The sequence below is a fragment of the Nyctibius grandis genome, chromosome 1 (assembly GCF_013368605.1).
Source record: "Nyctibius grandis isolate bNycGra1 chromosome 1, bNycGra1.pri, whole genome shotgun sequence".
Classification (NCBI taxonomy): domain Eukaryota; kingdom Metazoa; phylum Chordata; class Aves; order Nyctibiiformes; family Nyctibiidae; genus Nyctibius; species Nyctibius grandis.
This window is the reverse complement of record NC_090658.1, coordinates 21,532,060-21,550,454: the sequence shown is the minus strand read 5'-3', so window position 1 is coordinate 21,550,454 and position 18,395 is coordinate 21,532,060. Positions and strand designations below refer to the sequence as shown.

The 18,395-nt window shown below is 39.6% G+C and overlaps 1 protein-coding gene across 6 annotated transcripts in view; it reads left to right on the top strand.

The window, feature by feature from the left end:
• MARK1 (microtubule affinity regulating kinase 1) overlaps positions 1-18,395 on the top strand; it is a 63,969-nt gene that overhangs the window by 39,609 nt on the left and 5,965 nt on the right. For 3 of the 6 annotated variants that reach the window (XM_068425212.1, XM_068425188.1, XM_068425228.1), the window contains 7 exons: positions 3,119-3,218; positions 3,806-3,918; positions 5,181-5,334; positions 8,184-8,377; positions 11,004-11,104; positions 16,121-16,282; positions 17,099-17,353. In XM_068425212.1, coding sequence (XP_068281313.1) covers positions 3,119-3,218; positions 3,806-3,918; positions 5,181-5,334; positions 8,184-8,377; positions 11,004-11,104; positions 16,121-16,282; positions 17,099-17,353 — 1,079 coding nt within the window. The remainder of the gene's footprint in view (positions 1-3,118; positions 3,219-3,805; positions 3,919-5,180; positions 5,335-8,183; positions 8,378-11,003; positions 11,105-16,120; positions 16,283-17,098; positions 17,354-18,395) is intronic. The other 3 variants (XM_068425220.1, XM_068425197.1, XM_068425204.1) reach the window with 2 other exon arrangements.

Here is an 18,395-nt window from a genome sequence, read left to right as displayed (position 1 = left end):
CAGCTTTTTATTTGTAGTGGCATGACTTATGCTTCCTGGCGTGGATGCTCCCTGTGCAAGGAAGCATGCATTTACTGAGTTCTGTCTGCATTCAACTTATTTCAAGCTGATACTGATTTGTGACTTGTTATAAATAGTTTTAACTTGAATAAAATCTGTGCTGAAGAGAATAGTGAATGGTGGCTTCTACTTTACTGTTATTCATTAATTATGTTGTATTTATTCCTGTCTAGAGGACATAGTGATAAGAGCGTAGTCACTCAAGGATGGTGAAAGATCACTTTTTTTCCTGCGTTGTGTTTAAGTTTTAGGAAAATAGATTTTCCTTTTATTGACCTTTCTTCTGGATTTTCAGAAGTTTCTCTTCAGATCTAATTTCAGTTTCTTTCTAGATATTCTAGCATTATCCAGTTCTTCTAAAATTCCTTCCTGTCCCTAGAGAGAGGTGTTGGATAGCAGCCTTGCTGGACCAGTGTAGTTGTCAGATTGTATGGAAGAGAGCGAGTAAATGTTATGTGTGACGGGGTGGGGGTGGGTCTTGAGCCAGTACCAAAATACTGATGATAATGGGCATTGATCAGTATGCTAATCTGAGGGAGAGAGACATCACAAACTTTTTTAAAATTAATGTTCCTGAAATCAGGTTTGTTGAATTAGAAAGCTGTAGTGTGTAGTTAGGAAAGAAATTACTTTCTTCTGTCTGAGCACTTCTAAAAATATATATTTACAATGAAAGTATATATTTACTAGAAGTTTCTAAAAGTGGAAAGACAATGTCATCTTAGGTGGGGAGGATTTTTGTTTGTGCTTTGTCTTTTGATTATTTGCTCAGTCCCAACCATACACCCGCTCAGTTCTCATGCATGTTTTTCCCAGACCATCCAATACGGTGTTTGTCAGTGACATTAGCATCAAAGCTGAGACTGACACAGGATCAGCACCATATGGGTTAGGCTTAGCACTTTCCCTCTCGTAAGGACCAGGCAAATTTTTATTAAAATGGTTCGTCTGGACTTTTTCATGGTTGCAACAGAGAGAAAACATTTTAGAAGCAAGAGAGTGTTATAAAAAAGTAAATCTTCGCAGGAAGAGATGGGAAAAATGCTTTGTCAGAAAATACGTGTATCTCTCTTAACTATCAGGATTTCAACAAATTCCTCCTACCCTCCCAGTCTTCAATTCTTCACAAAGCAATGCTATGTGAAATTCCCACAGAGCAGATTTATGCTTACAAAGAATAATAAAGCAAGTAGATTTGAGACAGACAGGTCTTGAGCCAGGCCAGATTTTTATTAGATAGTTTTCCTGAAAATTGAGGGAAACCTCATCAATAATATCTAGTTGGTTGAAATTCAGTTTGGGTTGATCTTTAAGAAATACAGCTTGGGTCAGATCTTTAAATACCCTGACCAAGGCTGCTGTTCTTTAATCAGCTGACTGGAAGCCCAACTGAACTTACAGATGTAATATTGATCCTGGAATTGGATCATTTGTGTCACTTCAAAATGCTTGATTGTAAGAGCCTGTTTTAAGAGTTGTACAATAACTCAGTATGCCTACGAGATCATGTATTTAAGAGCCAAAAGCTAGCAAAAGTTTAGATCTTTAACAGATGGAAACCTAGAGCAGATTATATTGAACTGTAGGTCCACCTACTGAAGAGATGTGAAAAACTGTAAGTGGGAATTTTTGGGTTTGCCTGTCAATTCAAGACAGATCAAGAAAGGGAGGTAGGATTTGAGCAGTGTGATTTCTGTCATCCAAACACCTCATCGTGCTTAAACTTTGGATTTAATTAACAGTATCTTTTTAAAAAAGGCAATTGCAGATAGTGCATAGTACTCTTTGGGGAATATATCGTGTTACTGCAAGGCTACAAATACATAACCAAAGTCTATTGTCAAATAGACTTGTGCTCTGTGTGCCAGAAATGCAATATAACAGTACATGTTCACAATCCCTTCCCCTTTAATCCCCCTCAGAAGCCAAAAAATCAATTCTGTGGCAGAACTTTGAACAAATCTTTTAAGTCTTATTGTCAGAAAAATGTTAACTGGCCCAAGTACAAAGTTCTGTATTGTTCTTGTAAAGATACACCTATTTGGATCTGTAGTTTGGCAGCAGCATTACATACAAAGAATTTGGTTATATCAATGGAAAATTGAGTCTTTTGCTCTATGTGAGAAATAACTTAATTCGGTGTTTGCGAGGCATATTTGGAGCCTGTGGGAAACTTGACTTGCTGGCACTTGTTTCGCTCTTCTGTCAATCTAGTGAGCAGTATTAGCATCTGTCCCTAAAGAGGCATGTGTGCGTGTTGCTGTAGGAGGGAAAATGTTTTTAGCTGTTTCAAAAGAGATGAATATGTCCTTAAGGAGAAATTGTAGTGGTGATTAGAGATTCCAGCTGATCAGTCTTGCAGGCATAGAAAAGGTCCAGGCCACAGCAGAAGAAAATTTTCCAAGGAATGGAAGAGAAATTTTTGAAGTATATATCTGCATGGCATAGAGAGAGTTAAGAGGCATTTCTCCCTCCAGCCAAACTGTGAACATATTTAGGTCAAGTGCAGCAAGAAGATCCTTAGGAAAAAAATGACCAGTTGGCATCACAGTCTTGAAACGAATGACTGTAGGAAGCATCGGCACACTCCTGAAATATTCCTTGGTTTCTAAACATTTCCTTTGTTATTATTTGAAGGAGTTAGTTATTGTGATAGAGTTGGTATTGTAGTAACATCTAGGGATCTTAACGAAGATCAGGGCATGAGTGTCAGGCACTCAGCAAGATGAGATCAAGAGACGGTGGAAGTGAAGGGTACAAAATGGAAGATTTTTGTGTGTTGGAAGTGCAGGTTTTTTCTCTCAGTAGTTTTTTCTGGTATTTGAGGCGAGGGGTTGTATTGTAGAGGGTAAATAGTAGAGGAGAATGAACTAATGGAAACAAAAGAATGTGAAAGATAAAAGAACAAACTGTGAGATGAGAAGGGAAAAGGTGGGAAGGAAAGAGCAGCATTCAGATTATTATGAATTTTAAGTTGTTTTTCCCAGACCAGCTAGCACAGATTTAACTGGGTGTATGGTAAATGGCATATTGACCTAAAGGTCACTTCTTTTCTTAGCAAATTATGAAGGATCGGTGGATGAATGTTGGCCATGAAGAAGAAGAACTAAAGCCATATACTGAGCCTGAACCAGATTTTAATGACACCAAGAGAATAGGTAAGACTTTTACAGGGATGCTTTCTGATGTGCATACGCAATTGTATCTTGTAAGTCAAACTAAACTCATCGAGTTTGAGATAAAATCTCATCGTACTTGTAAAATGTTTTTGTTTTATTTAAATTAGAAGTTTCATTACAATGCCCTCCTTATAACTACTGTTGTGACTTCACTGAGCTGCCATGACTCTACGAGCACAGCGAAAGACAAATAAGATTACACAATTCAACAGGCAGAAGGAAACAGATTTTCTTATGAGGGCAAGAATTTTTATCCACCGTGGTCAGAGAAAGATACTGTGTTGGCCCTGTAGCCATTCATAGTTTCTATTTGCTGGTGTTTTATTTGTTGAATAACGTTGGACTATGTTGAATGACATAGGTGAGAGTTTTCAAGAAGAAACTAACAATGAAAGAGGGGAGTTGTAACCTTTTTGACTGCCTTGACCAGCAAAGATGATGCTGGTTGAGTTGAATCCTAGTTATCTGTTAAATTATAAGAGTTTTTTTCTGTTTTCCTTGTTCTTAAGTCGTCAGTAAACCCAAGCACTTACTCTGCTAATGTATCTAGCTCTTTTTACTTCTAGACATTATGGTAACAATGGGCTTTTCAAGAGAAGAAATCCATGAATCTTTAGTAAACCAAAAGTATGATGAAGTCATGGCTACTTATCTGCTTCTAGGTAGAAAACCACCTGAAGTAAGTGCTACCTAATTTACATCTTCTGTTTTGGCCTTTCTGTCTGGCTGGGTTGAATATTCTGGTTGTCAGTGTTTTTATGAACTATTTTGTAACATCTTTTTAAAAAATTGTAATTGATAACTCACTAATGTCTTTCCCTTTTTATATCTTCTTGGATATCTTGTTAGTTCCCATATGAAGAAATAAATTGAATATAGTATCTTCATATTTGCTTGTAAATATGTTGAATTGCTTTTTTAAAAAGCTAGCTGTTAATCTGAAGTGGCATGACTTTTAGGTGCTGAGTCTTCTTCCTGTCATGTGTGGACAGTTAAAATCTGAAATAGTTAATTTGACTAGGTCAATTATTCTTCTAACTACTAACGTGTGACATCCTTTTTCTCACAAATGTACTCATTTTTTCTTATTTGTATACTATATTATAGTATATTTTATTATTTAATAAATAATTGCGTCATAGTCATTAATAAATTTGTGTTAGAAAATCTTTTGACTGTTTTGGAACTACAGGGATCTGTAGATCTTTTGGGACTTTCAAGAAATCAAGCTGAGAACAACCAAGGCTTTCTTTTTGAAGGCATTTTTCTCCTGCTGCTTCATTGGCCTTCCTTCATTTCTAAGACAGCGTAGATCTGATATGTGCATCCTTGAGTGCATTTTCCCACAGCATCTCTGAACTAGAATCCCCTTGTGATGGCAGAGCATGGAGGGAATCTGTCTAAAATGATTTTGACTCAGACTTCTTGAGAGAGGATATTTGTCTTTTCCACTGCTCTTACTTAAAACTTATGCTTCTTAGATATCGACAAACCAGTGGCTGAGTTAAATACCTTATAAAGATGTATTGAAGGCCATAAAGAATCCTTGAATCAGTAGTACTTGCTTTTTTAGCCCTTCTGACTCAATTCAATGCATTTTGAAATGTTCTGAAACTATAAGTGCTCTTCAAGCTTAAAAAAAAAAAAGGCAGGGGGAGCCATTCTGTTGCTTAGGTTTTAAAATAGCACAGTTTTTGTTACTGTCAAGATCCTTCTAATTTTATTTTGAACATTCATTAGCTTCTTAGCTCTAGCTGTGTGATTTTAAAGCACGTTAAACACAGATGAAGTGATAAAATTTATGTTGAAGAAAATTAAACTCTGGATACAATTTTAAATTAAAAAAAAAGCCTTTGATTGGAACGCTTCACTTTATTATGCCATAAAACTACTAGTAATATTGAAATTTGTTCATGCTTTGAAAAACTCTTTTTCTTGTAGTTTGAAGGAGGCGAGTCCTTGTCCAGCAGCAACTTGGGTCAAAGGTCTCGTCCTAGCAGTGACCTCAACAACAGTTCTGTGCAGTCTCCTGCTCACCTGAAGGTCCAACGGAGTATATCAACTAATCAGAAACAACGGCGCTTCAGTGATCATGGTGGGGATGACATTCCAACAAGTAAAGTAACATATACAATTTAAGTCTGAATGTGCAGTGTTTTGTGAACCTGGCAGGTCCACCACTCTGTGCATTTGTTCTGTATTTCATCGTGCTCTGCTGTGATGCTTTTATTTCTATAAATGCTTCTATGGTAAATGTGGGTCAATATAATTTTCAGATTTAATTTTTTGGACTTGTTACTTGGTTGACTCACTAAATAAGAGCTTGAGGATGTTTCCTGTTTAGGAAATAATGGCAAAATATTGTTCTGGATAAACTCAAAGGCTGCAAAGCATTATGTTTATCAGTATATTTGGAGTTGGGGCCAAATTGTTTGTTTTCCAGAGACAACGATTTTACCAAGTATTCAGGAAACATTTTCAGGTGAAAGTGGTTACATCAAAAAGGAGTGCATATTTAAAACATGAAATGAAAGGTGATTTTTTTTTTCTCAAAGACAACTATCAGATGACTACAAATATTTCTACCTAATTTACATTGTTCTTTCTATTTTTTTCCCAATGCTATCTCCCTCTGTGTTAGTGTGGTGGTGGTTTTTTTTCCAAAAAAGTAACCAATATTGTGAAGATCATCAGCTGATGTAACTTTATTTCAAGGGAATGTAAAATTCTACTGATAGAGGATTTGCCCCAAAAAAGCATTTTAAAGAATTATGAAGAGGAAAGAACTTTAATTTTTCCAAGTATAAACATTCTTTTAAACAAAGTACTTTTAGGGTTTTCAGGGGAAAAAAGATCTTTCATAGTGCTTAGAGGAAAAGATATGTGGCAAAAAGTACTAAAAAAAATAATTTGAAAAGTATCCTCAAATTTCTTTTTCATAATACTGCACAAGTTTAAAATGAGAATAAAAGAAGAGGATAAAAAGAAGGCGGAGTTACTGAATGCCTTCTTTGCCTCTGTCTATACTGCTGGAGGCTGTCCTGAGGAGCCCCGGACCTCTGAGGCCACAGAAGAAGTCAGGATAGAGAAGGAATCTGTCTTGGTAGATGAGGGCTGGGTCAGGGACCAATTAAGCAACCTGGACGTCCATAAATCCATGGGCCCTGATGGGATGCACCCGCGGGTGCTGAGGGAGCTGGCGGAAGTCATTGCTAGGCCACTCTCCATCATCTTTGCTAAGTCATGGGCAACGGGAGAGGTGCCTGAGGACTGGAGGAAAGCGAATGTCACTCCAGTCTTCAAAAAGGGCAAGAAGGAGGACCCGGGTAACTATAGACGGGTCAGCCTCACCTCCATCCCCGGAAAGGTGATGGAACAACTTGTCCTTGGTGCTGTCTCTAGGCACATCAAGGATAGGGGGATCATTAGGGGCACTCAGCATGGCTTCACCAACGGGAAGTCATGCTCAACCAACTTGATAGCCTTTTATGAGGACGTAACCCAGTGGACAGATGATGGTAAAGCTGTGGATGTGGTCTATCTTGATTTCAGTAAAGCGTTTGACACAGTCTCCCACAGCATCCTCGCAGCTAAACTGAGGAAGTGTGGTCTGGATGATCGGGTAGTGAGGTGGATTGTGAACTGGCTGAAGGAAAGAAGCCAGAGAGTGGTGGTCAATGGGAGAGAGTCCAGTTGGAGGTCTGTGTCTAGCGGAGTCCCTCAAGGGTCGGTACTGGGACCAGTACTATTCAATATATTCATTAATGACTTGGATGAGGGATTAGAGTGCACTGTCAGCAAGTTCGCTGATGACACAAAACTGGGAGGAGTGGCTGACACACCGGAAGGCTGCGCAGCCATTCAGAGAGACCTGGACAGGCTGGAGAGTTGGGCGGGGAGTAATTTAATGAAATATAACAAGGGCAAGTGTAGAGTCCTGCATCTGGGCAAGAACAACCCCATGTACCAGTACAAGTTGGGGACAGACCTGTTGGAGAGCAGCGTAGGGGAAAGGGACCTGGGGGTCCTAGTGGACAACAGGATGACCATGAGCCAGCAGTGTGCCCTTGTGGCCAAGAAGGCCAATGGCATCCTGGGGTGTATTAGAAGGGGTGTGGTCAGCAGGTCGAGAGAGGTTCTCCTCCCCCTCTACTCTGCCCTGGTGAGGCCGCATCTGGAATATTGTGTCCAGTTCTGGGCCCCTCAGTTCAAGAAGGACAGGGAACTGCTAGAGAGAGTCCAGCGCAGAGCCACGAAGATGATTAAGGGAGTGGAACATCTCCCTTATGAGGAGAGGCTAAGGGAGCTGGGTCTCTTTAGCTTAGAGAAGAGGAGACTGAGGGGTGACCTCATTAATGTTTATAAATATGTAAAGGGCAAGTGTCATGAGGATGGAGCCAGGCTCTTCTCAGTGACATCTCTTGACAGGACAAGGGGCAATGGGTGCAAGCTGGAGCACAGGAGGTTCCACTTAAATATGAGGAAAAACTTCTTTACGGTGAGGGTGACCGAACACTGGAACAGGCTGCCCAGAGAGGTTGTGGAGTCTCCTTCTCTGGAGACATTCAAAACCCGCCTGGACGCTTTCCTGTGTGATATGGTCTAGGCAATCCTGCTCTGGCAGGGGGATTGGACCAGATGATCTTTTGAGGTCCCTTCCAATCCCTAACATTCTGTGATTCTGTAAAATACTCTTCTAGGTTTTATATATTGATATGAAATGGGAACTAATTCTATACTGCAAATTGGTAATGAAGAGAGAGTGCGTAAAAGGAATGTAGGCTGTAAAAGCTCAATTTAATAGGTTGGCATATGTGCTGAGTTTTCAGTCATAGTTGTTCAGGTGCTTTTTTTTGACTTGGGGAATTATATTTAGACTATTTTGGCCAAGAAAAATGCAGTGATTATTTGTAGGTGTTTATTAATACTGTTTTTATTTGGCAGTTGGTCCTTCAATTCCTCCTGCTGTGTCATACACAAAAAGAGCTCAGGCAAATAGTGTGGAAAGCGAACAGAAAGAAGACTGGGACAAAGATGTTTCACGGAAACTTAGCAGCACTACAGTGGGATCCAAAGGAGAGATGGCTGCAAGTCCACTTGTGGGTCCAGAAAGAAAGAAATCAACTACAGTTCCCAGTGTGAGTGTGTGCGCTTTTGGCTTCATATTTATTTTTCCCTATTTAAACAAAATCTGCAGCATAAGGTTACTATAGACATAATGGTTACTGAATAAGCCACTAAGTCTATTTCTGGTAACTTTTACTGGCAGACAGAAATAGGCTACAGTGGATGTCTTTTAAAATAAACCTTTCCCTTCCCCCCACAACTTGACTTTTTCTGACACTAACATAACAGTAAGCACAGGAATGTCTGGACTTGGGCAAACCGAAGATCTGTCAAGACAAATAGTAGATATTTAGGGAAAGAACGTAAGAACAGAGCCAATATGGAGTGCTCTTTTTCTGGTTTCTAATGCTTGTGTATTTACAAGGAAGTCAAGGGACTTCCTGAATCAGAGATTTCATCTGAATAATCCTACTTTATATTCCTCATGAACTTGTTCTTTGTAAATTTGTCTGTTTAGCTTTCTGAAACTGCTTCATTTTGGACTTCAGAAATGGGGTGAGGTGAGGGGGAACAATCCCTTTGTTCCCTGGTGTGTGTGCCTGTTGATATTATGAGTTACAACCTGGTTCTTGTATTAAGAAATTATTAATTTGGTAGTTCTTCTGTTACAATAATCATTTGTAGTTTTGTAAACCGCTATCATATTACTGCCTCAGACATTTTTGTTCCAAATCAGAGAGTCTGTCTCTCCTAATGTGAAAGCATCTGCTTTGCCTTCTGGAAGATCATGTACAGTAGTATCGGTGTTTAGGATACACAATGAAAAAAATATTGCATAGTGTTTAAACACCTGCTTAGGAGCATGAGTTGATGTGAAGGGGAAAAAAATACATACGCATGAATCATAATTTAAGAGTCAAGTATACTTTTTGCTATTTAAGAGACACTGTATTAAATACAAAAATGCTGGCCATCTTTTAGTACAGTAGACGGGCAGCAGGAATTCTCATTTGTCCTTTGGGATTCTATGTGCTGGCTCCTATCTTGGATATTCTGGGAAGTTGATATGGATTTCTGCTAGAATTCTCTTTAAACAAAATAAATGCTCAAGTTCATTTAACTCTTAATGTTCTGCAGGCTGTATCTGCAATACATCCACAGATGCTGTAAACATTTTTTTCAAAATTTAAATAGAGTTTTTTCGCCCAACAAAGTATTTGAAATCATGGCTGTGTGGATTGTATGCAGGAACTTTGAGTCTTCTAAGATCAGATTTCATATCTGAGCTTTCCCAAAACTATATTGCCCCGCAGCTGATTGCAGTCATGTAGGGTACAAGCTGATACGTCAAAAGCATTTCTCTGCTTTCTGAGAACTAATGAAATGGAGTGTCTTTGCTATGAAGAATGAGAAATTGATTTACCTGCTAATGGCAGCTTCAGTAGTTGTACATTTTTAGCTATTACTCTTTTTGGGGACTTTGCAATAGGCACGATTAAGGAATAGTGGTGTCTGATATTGCAACAGTAGTTAGAGAGTCTGATATTGCAACAGCTTACAGAGAAAAAAAGTGAATTTGTTTTTTAAAATACAAACATTTAAAATGAACATAGCTAATTTAACGTGGATAACTTTAAAATACTTTTGTGTAACTTTGAGGATAACATGATGTTAGGCAAGGCAGGGTTTCTTAAAAACATATTTATCATCTTCAGTCGTACTAGTTTAACTTATGAGAGTTTAATTTCTAAAACAGTTACTGCAGTTGTTAATCTTCCTTACGAATTGGCTTTGAAACAGTTTATTCGGTAGTCTCTGCGGGGTGATGCTAATGCCGAAAAGCGGTCAATGGGGGAGACCTAAACACACAGTAACTCTTGCAGAGTTCGCGATGTCCTGCAGTACCCGAGTTCAGTGTATTTGAAATCTTCTGCCAGCATGCATCAGCATGTAATGTTACCACTTTGCAAACCTCTCCCACCCCAAATTCAATATGTTGTACTGTATTAAAAACTGAGAATTGTACGTGATGTACTGAAAGTAGGTCTTCAGCAGCTAATCTGTGCATGGCAGGGGAAGGAAGAGAATGTAGGTATTCTATGAAGTGTGTGCAAACTGAAATTAGTAACAGAAACAAAGTCCCATCGGTACTCGTTCCTATAAGACCTATTTGCCATGTTATCTGCATCATAATTTGTGGGTTGACTGACACAGATCGATAATCTTTTCATTTTGCTCTTGAAAACTCTTTTGACAAGGGGCAGCAAACTGTAAGGCTGGAGCTCTACTTGGCAACTTAATCTGCACGGGGGAGCCATTCAGCCAGACAGACAGATGTGTTCTCTGGTATTCCAGTTAGTTCCTTTGATCCCAGAGACAAGTAATTCAGTAACACAGTATGTGGGAATTGGACAATAATGCTTAGGAAAGCACGTGTCAGCAAAATTAAATTTCCTTACGTTTTCTTTTGGCATACTCTCAATGGTACAGTAATGAGATGGGGAATGAGCTATTGGAAAAAATAGCTGATGATACAAATGATTTGTGGCAACAGATTAACCTAGTACATTTGAAGACATTAAGAATTTACATAAATGGCTGAAACTCTATTTTGATTTGCTTCCAATGCTAACATTTTTGTACAACATAGTATATAGTAGATGAAAGAATTTAATTTTAGTCTTAATTTTCTTCTAGAATAATGTATTTTCTGGTAGTGGAATGACAAGGAGGAACACTTATGTTTGTGAACGTTCTTCAGATCGCTATTCTGCAATACAAAATGGAAAGGATAACAGGTATTCTTCAACTTTTCTTGCTTACTAACTTGGGTAAAAGAACTGTGGCATAAAAGAAGCAGGTTATGCAATTAATCAACACCATTATGAAGCATGGGGTGAAATACATAAAGTCCAACTATGTTTTCATCTTGTCTTCCATGGCAGTTTCTATGTTTGTGATGAAATTTGTAACTAAATGTGTAGATCTGCTTTTGCCTCTTTTTATGGAATCATATTTATTACCAAGGGTTGTCTTCCAACACAGAGTAAAGTAACTATGCTCACAACTTAAGTAGGCAATTCTGCTGTGGAGAACTTCAGAGGGATTGCCCTAGCAGTGTAGCCTGATCCTTTTTCATTTCTCCTAGTAACCACTCAAAAAGTTGAAATTGTTAAGACTCTTCGACCCTTTTCAGTATCATTTTTTGGCCTAAATAATATTTTAGTGGTGATGGTAACCGATTTGTATCTGTATGCAGGATGGTAATTACACTCAGTTTAGTATGTTTTGTTTAATAGTATTGCATTTAACACTGCCACAATTACTTTTCTAAAAATACATTCTTTGTTCATCTGCGGTGTTAGTGAACCTCTGCACCTGACTGAAAAATAAAACATTGTCTTTAATGCAGAGTAATCAAAACTGGATTTTTTTTTTTTTTTTTTTAGTTTAAAGCAATAGGTCCTACTCTGATTTTTTTAAAGATTTTTAAATAAAAAAGTTAAGGTAAAATGAACCAAAAAAATCCCTAGCATGAAATAACATAATCTAGTAAACTAGTTTGGTTTTGTTTTCTGTCTCAGTGTTTGACTTTTTTTAATGATGCATTTCATTTTGGAAAAAGGAAAGGTATAGGGCTGTTGATCTATATTAAAGTGATGAGCTATGGAACATGTAAAGTACAGCTATTCAAATTGCTTTAAGGAGGTACGTTAAAAAGCAGAAAACTAATTTTCAATAATGAATTTCAAATCATCCGATGGGTGTTTTCGAAAGTATCTTTCCAAATTTTTGTGTATAGTTTAAAGTATTTTAACAAAGTTTGTAACGATCCTTTTTTAAAAAGAAAGAAGATAACATACATTTTTTAGATTTAGATTTATATGTATAAAACATACATACTAAAATAGTTTTTCTGATCTCACAAAGATTGATAAAGTTTTTCTTTCAACAGATGTAATACCAAAAACACTATAATGAGTAGGGATTTTATTTCCAAGTTTTTCATTTTACAGTTTAATTTTTTTCTATAGTATTGAAAAGATAGACAACTCTTAGTACCTATTCCTTTCATCAGTGCAATGAATATGCTCAGCTCTTTGAGTATATTCTGAAAAATGAAGAATAATTTTCTTTTAAGTTGTATGTTTGCCTTTCCTACAATACATTGTGTTGCAGTTGAATTTGGATTTGATGTAGCTGAACGTCTTGTGTCATTGGATTATTCATGCAAAATCTTTACCTCTTTGCTACAGATATTATTTAGCTTTGGGTCTGTTGTTGCTAATATATTATTAATGCAATTTCATTTATGCTTGTAGAGGCAAAGCTGTAATTTGGCTTAAGTCATTTGACTTTGGTTTTAAAAACTAATAACACAATAGTTTTGCCACTACTTCCATCCCTTCCTCGCCACTTAGGCAAAGCAGAAATAAACATACCAGTAGAAGGAACAATATTTTGAAAGGGTTGGCTCAGCCTAGCAGTGGCTGGATAGTCCAGAGGAGAGGTGCAACTTGGTCCTTTAAAAACAGTCACTTCCAAGTGATAAAGTGGCAGCAGTTCCAAATGTTTCAAGTTGTAGGTGTCTTTTGAGTGTTAACTGAAAATAAGCGTATTCACTTCGCAAAAAGAGAGTCTAATTAATCAATCTACTTCTTTTGCGAATTTCTTTTTCAGTATTTTTTACTATTTCACAGAATCACAGAATCACAGAATGTTAGGGATTGGAAGGGACCTCGAAAGATCATCTAGTCCAATCCCCCTGCCGGGGCAGGATTGCCTAGACCATATCACACAGGAACGCGTCCAGGCGGGTTTTGAATGTCTCCAGAGAAGGAGACTCCACAACCTCTCTGGGCAGCCTGTTCCAGTGTTCAGTCACCCTTACAGTAAAGAAGTTTTTCCTCAAATTTAAGTGGAACCTCCTGTGCTCCAGCTTGCACCCATTGCCCCTTGTCCTGTCAAGGGATGTCACTGAGAAGAGCCTGGCTCCATCCTCTTGACACTTGCCCTTTACATATTTATAAACATTAATGAGGTCACCCCTCAGTCTCCTCTTCTCCAAGCTAAAGAGACCCAGCTCCCTCAGCCTCTCCTCATAAGGGAGATGTTCCACTCCCTTAATCATCTTCGTGGCTCTGCGCTGGACTCTCTCTAGCAGTTCCCTGTCCTTCTTGAACTGAGGGGCCCAGAACTGGACACAATACTCCAGATGCAGCCTCACCAGGGCAGAGTAGAGGGGGAGGAGAACCTCTCTTGACCTGCTGACCACACCCCTTCTAATACACCCCAGGATGCCATTGGCCTTCTTGGCCACAAGGGCACACTGCTGGCTCCTGGTCATCCTGTTGTCCACTAGGACCCCCAGGTCCCTTTCCCCTACGCTGCTCTCCAACAGGTCTGTCCCCAACTTGTACTGGTACATGGGGTTGTTCTTGCCCAGATGCAGGACTCTACACTTGCCCTTGTTATATTTCATTAAATTACTCCCCGCCCAACTCTCCAGCCTGTCCAGGTCTCTCTGAATGGCTGCGCAGCCTTCCGGTGTGTCAGCCACTCCTCCCAGTTTTGTGTCATCAACGAACTTGCTGACAGTGCACTCTAATCCCTCATCCAAGTCATTAATGAATATATTGAATAGAACTGGTCCCAGAACCGACCCTTGCGGAACTCCGCTAGACACAGACCTCCAACTGGACTCTGTCCCGCTGACCACTACTCTCTGGCTTCTTTCCTTCAGCCAGTTTACAATCCACCTCACTACCCGATCATCCAGACCACACTTCCCCAGTTTAGCTGCGAGGATGCTGTGGGAGACCGTGTCAAACGCTTTACTGAAATCGAGATAGACCACATCCACAGCTTTACCATCATCTATCCACCGGGTAACATCCTCATAAAAGGCTATCAAGTTGGTTGAGCAAGACTTCCCGTTGGTGAAGCCATGCTGAGTGCCCCTAATGATCCCCCTATCCTTGATGTGCCTAGAGACAGCACCAAGAACAAGTTGCTCCATCACCTTTCCGGGGATGGAGGTGAGGCTGACCGGTCTATAGTTACCCGGGTCCTCCCTCCTGCCCTTTTTGAAGACTGGAGTGACATTCGCTTTCCTCCAGTCCTCAGGCACCTCTCCTGTTGCCCATGACTTAGCAAAGATGATGGAGAGTGGCCTAGCAATGACTTCCGCCAGCTCCCTCAGCACCCGCGGGTGCATCCCATCAGGGCCCATGGATTTATGGACGTCCAGGTTGCTTAATTGGTCCCTGACCCAGCCCTCATCTACCAAGACAGATTCCTCCTCTATCCTGACTTCTTCTGGGGCCTCAGGGGTCCGGGGCTCCTCAGGACAGCCTCCAACAGTATAGACAGAGGCAAAGAAGGCATTCAGTAACTCCGCCTTCTTTTTATCCTCTGTCTCCAGGACCCCCACCTCATTCATCAGTGGGCCTACATTGCCTCTAGTGTTGGCTTTACCTGCAATGTATTTGAAGAAGCCCTTTCTGTTGTCCTTGACCTCTCTTGCAAGGTTTAATTCCAAGGAGGCCTTAGCTTTCCTAGTTGCCTCCCTACATCCTCTGACAACAGACTTATGTTCCTCCCAAGTGGCCAGCCCCTCCTTCCACGATCTGTACACCTTCTTCTTCCACTTGAGTTTGCCCAGCAGTTCCCTGTTCAACCATGCAGGTCTCCTGGTACCCTTCCTTGACTTCCTACCTGTTGGGATGCTCTGATCTTGAGCTCGGAAGAAGCAGTCCTTGAACGCTAACCAACTATCTTGGGCCCCCTTACCTTCTAGTACCCTGTCCCATGGGATTTCCCCTAGCAATTGCTTGAAAAGGCCAAAGTTGGCCCTCCTGAAGTTCAGGGTTGTGATTCTGCTAGCTATTCTGTTCCTGCCACATGAGATCCTGAACTCTACCATCTCATGGTCGCTACAACCAAGGCTGCCCTCAACCTTCACCTCTTCAACCAGCCCCTCCTTGTTAGTGAGGATCAGATCCAGCAGCGCTCCTCTCCTAGTTGGCTCATCCACCATTTGCATCAGAAAGTTATCATCAATGCACTGGAGGAACCTCCTGGACTGGGGATGGCTGGCTGAGTAGGCCTCCCAGCAAATATCAGGGTAGTTGAAATCCCCCATGACAACCAGGCCCTGTAATTGCGAGACTGCTCTCAGCTGCCTGTAGAGGCCTCATCACCCTCCTCATCCTGATGTGGTGGCCTGTAATAGACACCCACAACAGTATCACCCCTGCCAGCCTGCCCCTTAATTCGCACCCACAAACTCTCAACTCGCTCCTGATCTGCCCCTGGACAGAACTCAATACATTCTAGCTGCTCACTCACATAAAGAGCAACTCCACCACCTCTCCTTAGCGGCCTGTCTTTCCTGAACAGGACATAGCCATCCATGACCACATTCCAGTCATGCGAGGCGTCCCACCAAGTCTCTGTAATTGCCACTAGATCATAGCCATGTACATATTTCCATGTACTCTGTGTAGTCTTGCTTTGTTACTTGGAATAATGGGTGTGTAAGCTTTAATCTTGAGAGCAGTGAAAAGGCCTAATTTAACACATATGGTGATTTGATTTATGGATTAACATAATTTTCTCAGAATTCTGTATTATTTACTTTAGCTGACTAAGGCAGCCTGGTCACCCATTCTTCTGGTTATTTTAATACCATTTGCTATGTTCTAAAATAAAAAAATAATTGTTATTTTTGCTGTTTTCTGTGGGGTTTTACAATAACTCTTCTTTTCCCTTTCCGTTTGTCTGTCCTTCCTGCCTTGCTGCTGTGGTAAAAGCCTAACAGAGATGTCTGTGAGCAGCACATCCTCTGCAGGCTCTGCAGTAGCTTCTGCTGTATCAACACGGCCTCGACATCAAAAGTCCATGTCTGCCTCTGGCCATCCTATAAAAGTTACACTGCCAACCATCAAAGATGGCACTGAAGCTTACCGACCAAGGTAATAAATTGATTATTCTTTCTTTGATGCTGTGCACTTTAAAAACATTGTTGTTCAGTTCATGGTATACTTAAATATGTTTGTAATCTATTTGAAATGGTCATGTTGCATTCTGTTTCTAAACAGTAGCTTACACAAGTAGTGTGGGTATTGGAGATGATTTAAGCCTGATTTTGTTCATCACATGTTTGCATACCGTTAAAGAAGTTCCTTGACTGCCTCCCTCTGGAAGCTACTGGAAAATTTAAGTAGTTAAAAATTTAACTGATTTTGATAGAGCCATACAGAACAAACCACCATAAATTCAAATGAAATACTGAAGTGTTAACCTCTTGGTTTTGTAGATCGCTAGGCTCATTTCTGTCTAAAAGCACCATAGTATATTTGTTCTTACTATTAACTGCCCAAATAGCTTTATACATTTATTTGTGCCAGATGATTACTTCTTAAGAAATACTTGTTAAGTTTTTGGAGTGCTTGTGTGTTAAAGGTTTTGATGGAACATATTTTTCCAGAAGAGGGCTGGGAACACTTTCAGATCTTACTACAGACTTTTCTACGTTTTTCCTTTATCCTAGTATCTGTGTATACTTTTTTAAACTGCTCTTAATACTTGAGATAATTTGATTTTACAATGAAAATATCTCTTGATTATTTCTAAGTATGAATCATAAAAGCAAATCAGTAGCAGATTCAGGTTTTAAAAAAAAAAAAGAATCAAGAGCGGGGTTTTTTTTCTTATCTTTGAGAAATGGTTGTCATGTAGGAGGGTTTCTAGCATAGTCTTTTTCTTTATTTATGCTTCTGTTTTCCCAGCAGTGCAACTCAAAGAGTGCCTGCTGCTTCCCCGTCTGCTCATAGTATTAGCACTACCACTCCAGACCGAACCCGCTTTCCTCGGGGGAGTTCAAGTCGAAGCACTTTCCATGGTGAGCAGCTAAGGGAGCGGCGTAATGCCACTTACAATGGACCGCCCGCCTCACCATCACATGAAACCGGTGCTTTTGCACACGCTAGAAGAGGGACATCAACTGGTATAATAAGCAAGATAACTTCCAAGTTTGTTCGCAGGTTAGTACCTCGATTTTTAAGAGAAAAAAAAAAAAAGCCTAGCATATTAACTAGGGCCATAATTGCAAAGTAATTGAGAATTTCCAGTTTAAGTCTGAAGTAGATGTAAATTTAGTTAGAATGCTACTTGTTTTGTGTGTTCCTTCCAGAACCTGCCTTGTTTTACTTCTCCATGTATATTGTAACTACTACATTTGACCAGCTATTCTGCTTCTTTATCTTAAAGGAGCAAGAGGATGCTACTCAAAAAAGTTTGTTTGTTCATGCCTTACAGCTAAAATACAAAGATGCTACAATTAAGTTAAAATCAAATGAACTTAAATACTGAAAGCAGTGACTTAAAAATGAGTCATTATTTAATGTTAGCAATATTTTACTTTAACTGAGTCCAAGGGCTATATTTACAACAATTTTACTGCTGAGCTTAGAGGGAATTGGTATTTACAAATTATTTCAGGGAACTGGAATTCTAAAATCTGAGAGTAAATGAGAAGCTTAGAAGTGGGCAGAAGTCTGGATGTCTGGAAAGATTAATATTTCAGTATCATGCAGCCTCTGGTATCATGTTATTAGCTTCTTCAAATGTAAGTTCAGGATTCTGAAAGAAGAAAACTCACACATCCTGGACCTGCATTCATTCCTGTGGTGATGCTAGTAGTAATAATACTGTGAGGAGAGGTGCTGGGAAAGATTTTCAAATACACTGTTTAATATCAAGTGACTGTTGACTTAGCAGTCACAATAGCTTTCCCAAAAGAAGACTTAATTTTCAGTTTGCCTCTTTCTAACAGTGATTTACCTATAATTCTTAAGCCTATTTATGGATGTGTCCTTACTGCATTATTGTCAGTTTTACAATTATATCTTGAAAACCTCAGTTTTGTTTGCAGAAATATGCTGTCAGGTACTGAATTCTATCATTTGTGTGTAAAAGAAGGATAAATTCAAAGCTAGTTTAAGCTAGTAGTTGCAAATTTGTAAGTAAAATATCATGAATCGCGTAAGGTGATATTACGAGGGAAGAGAGAAAGCTAGAAATGCA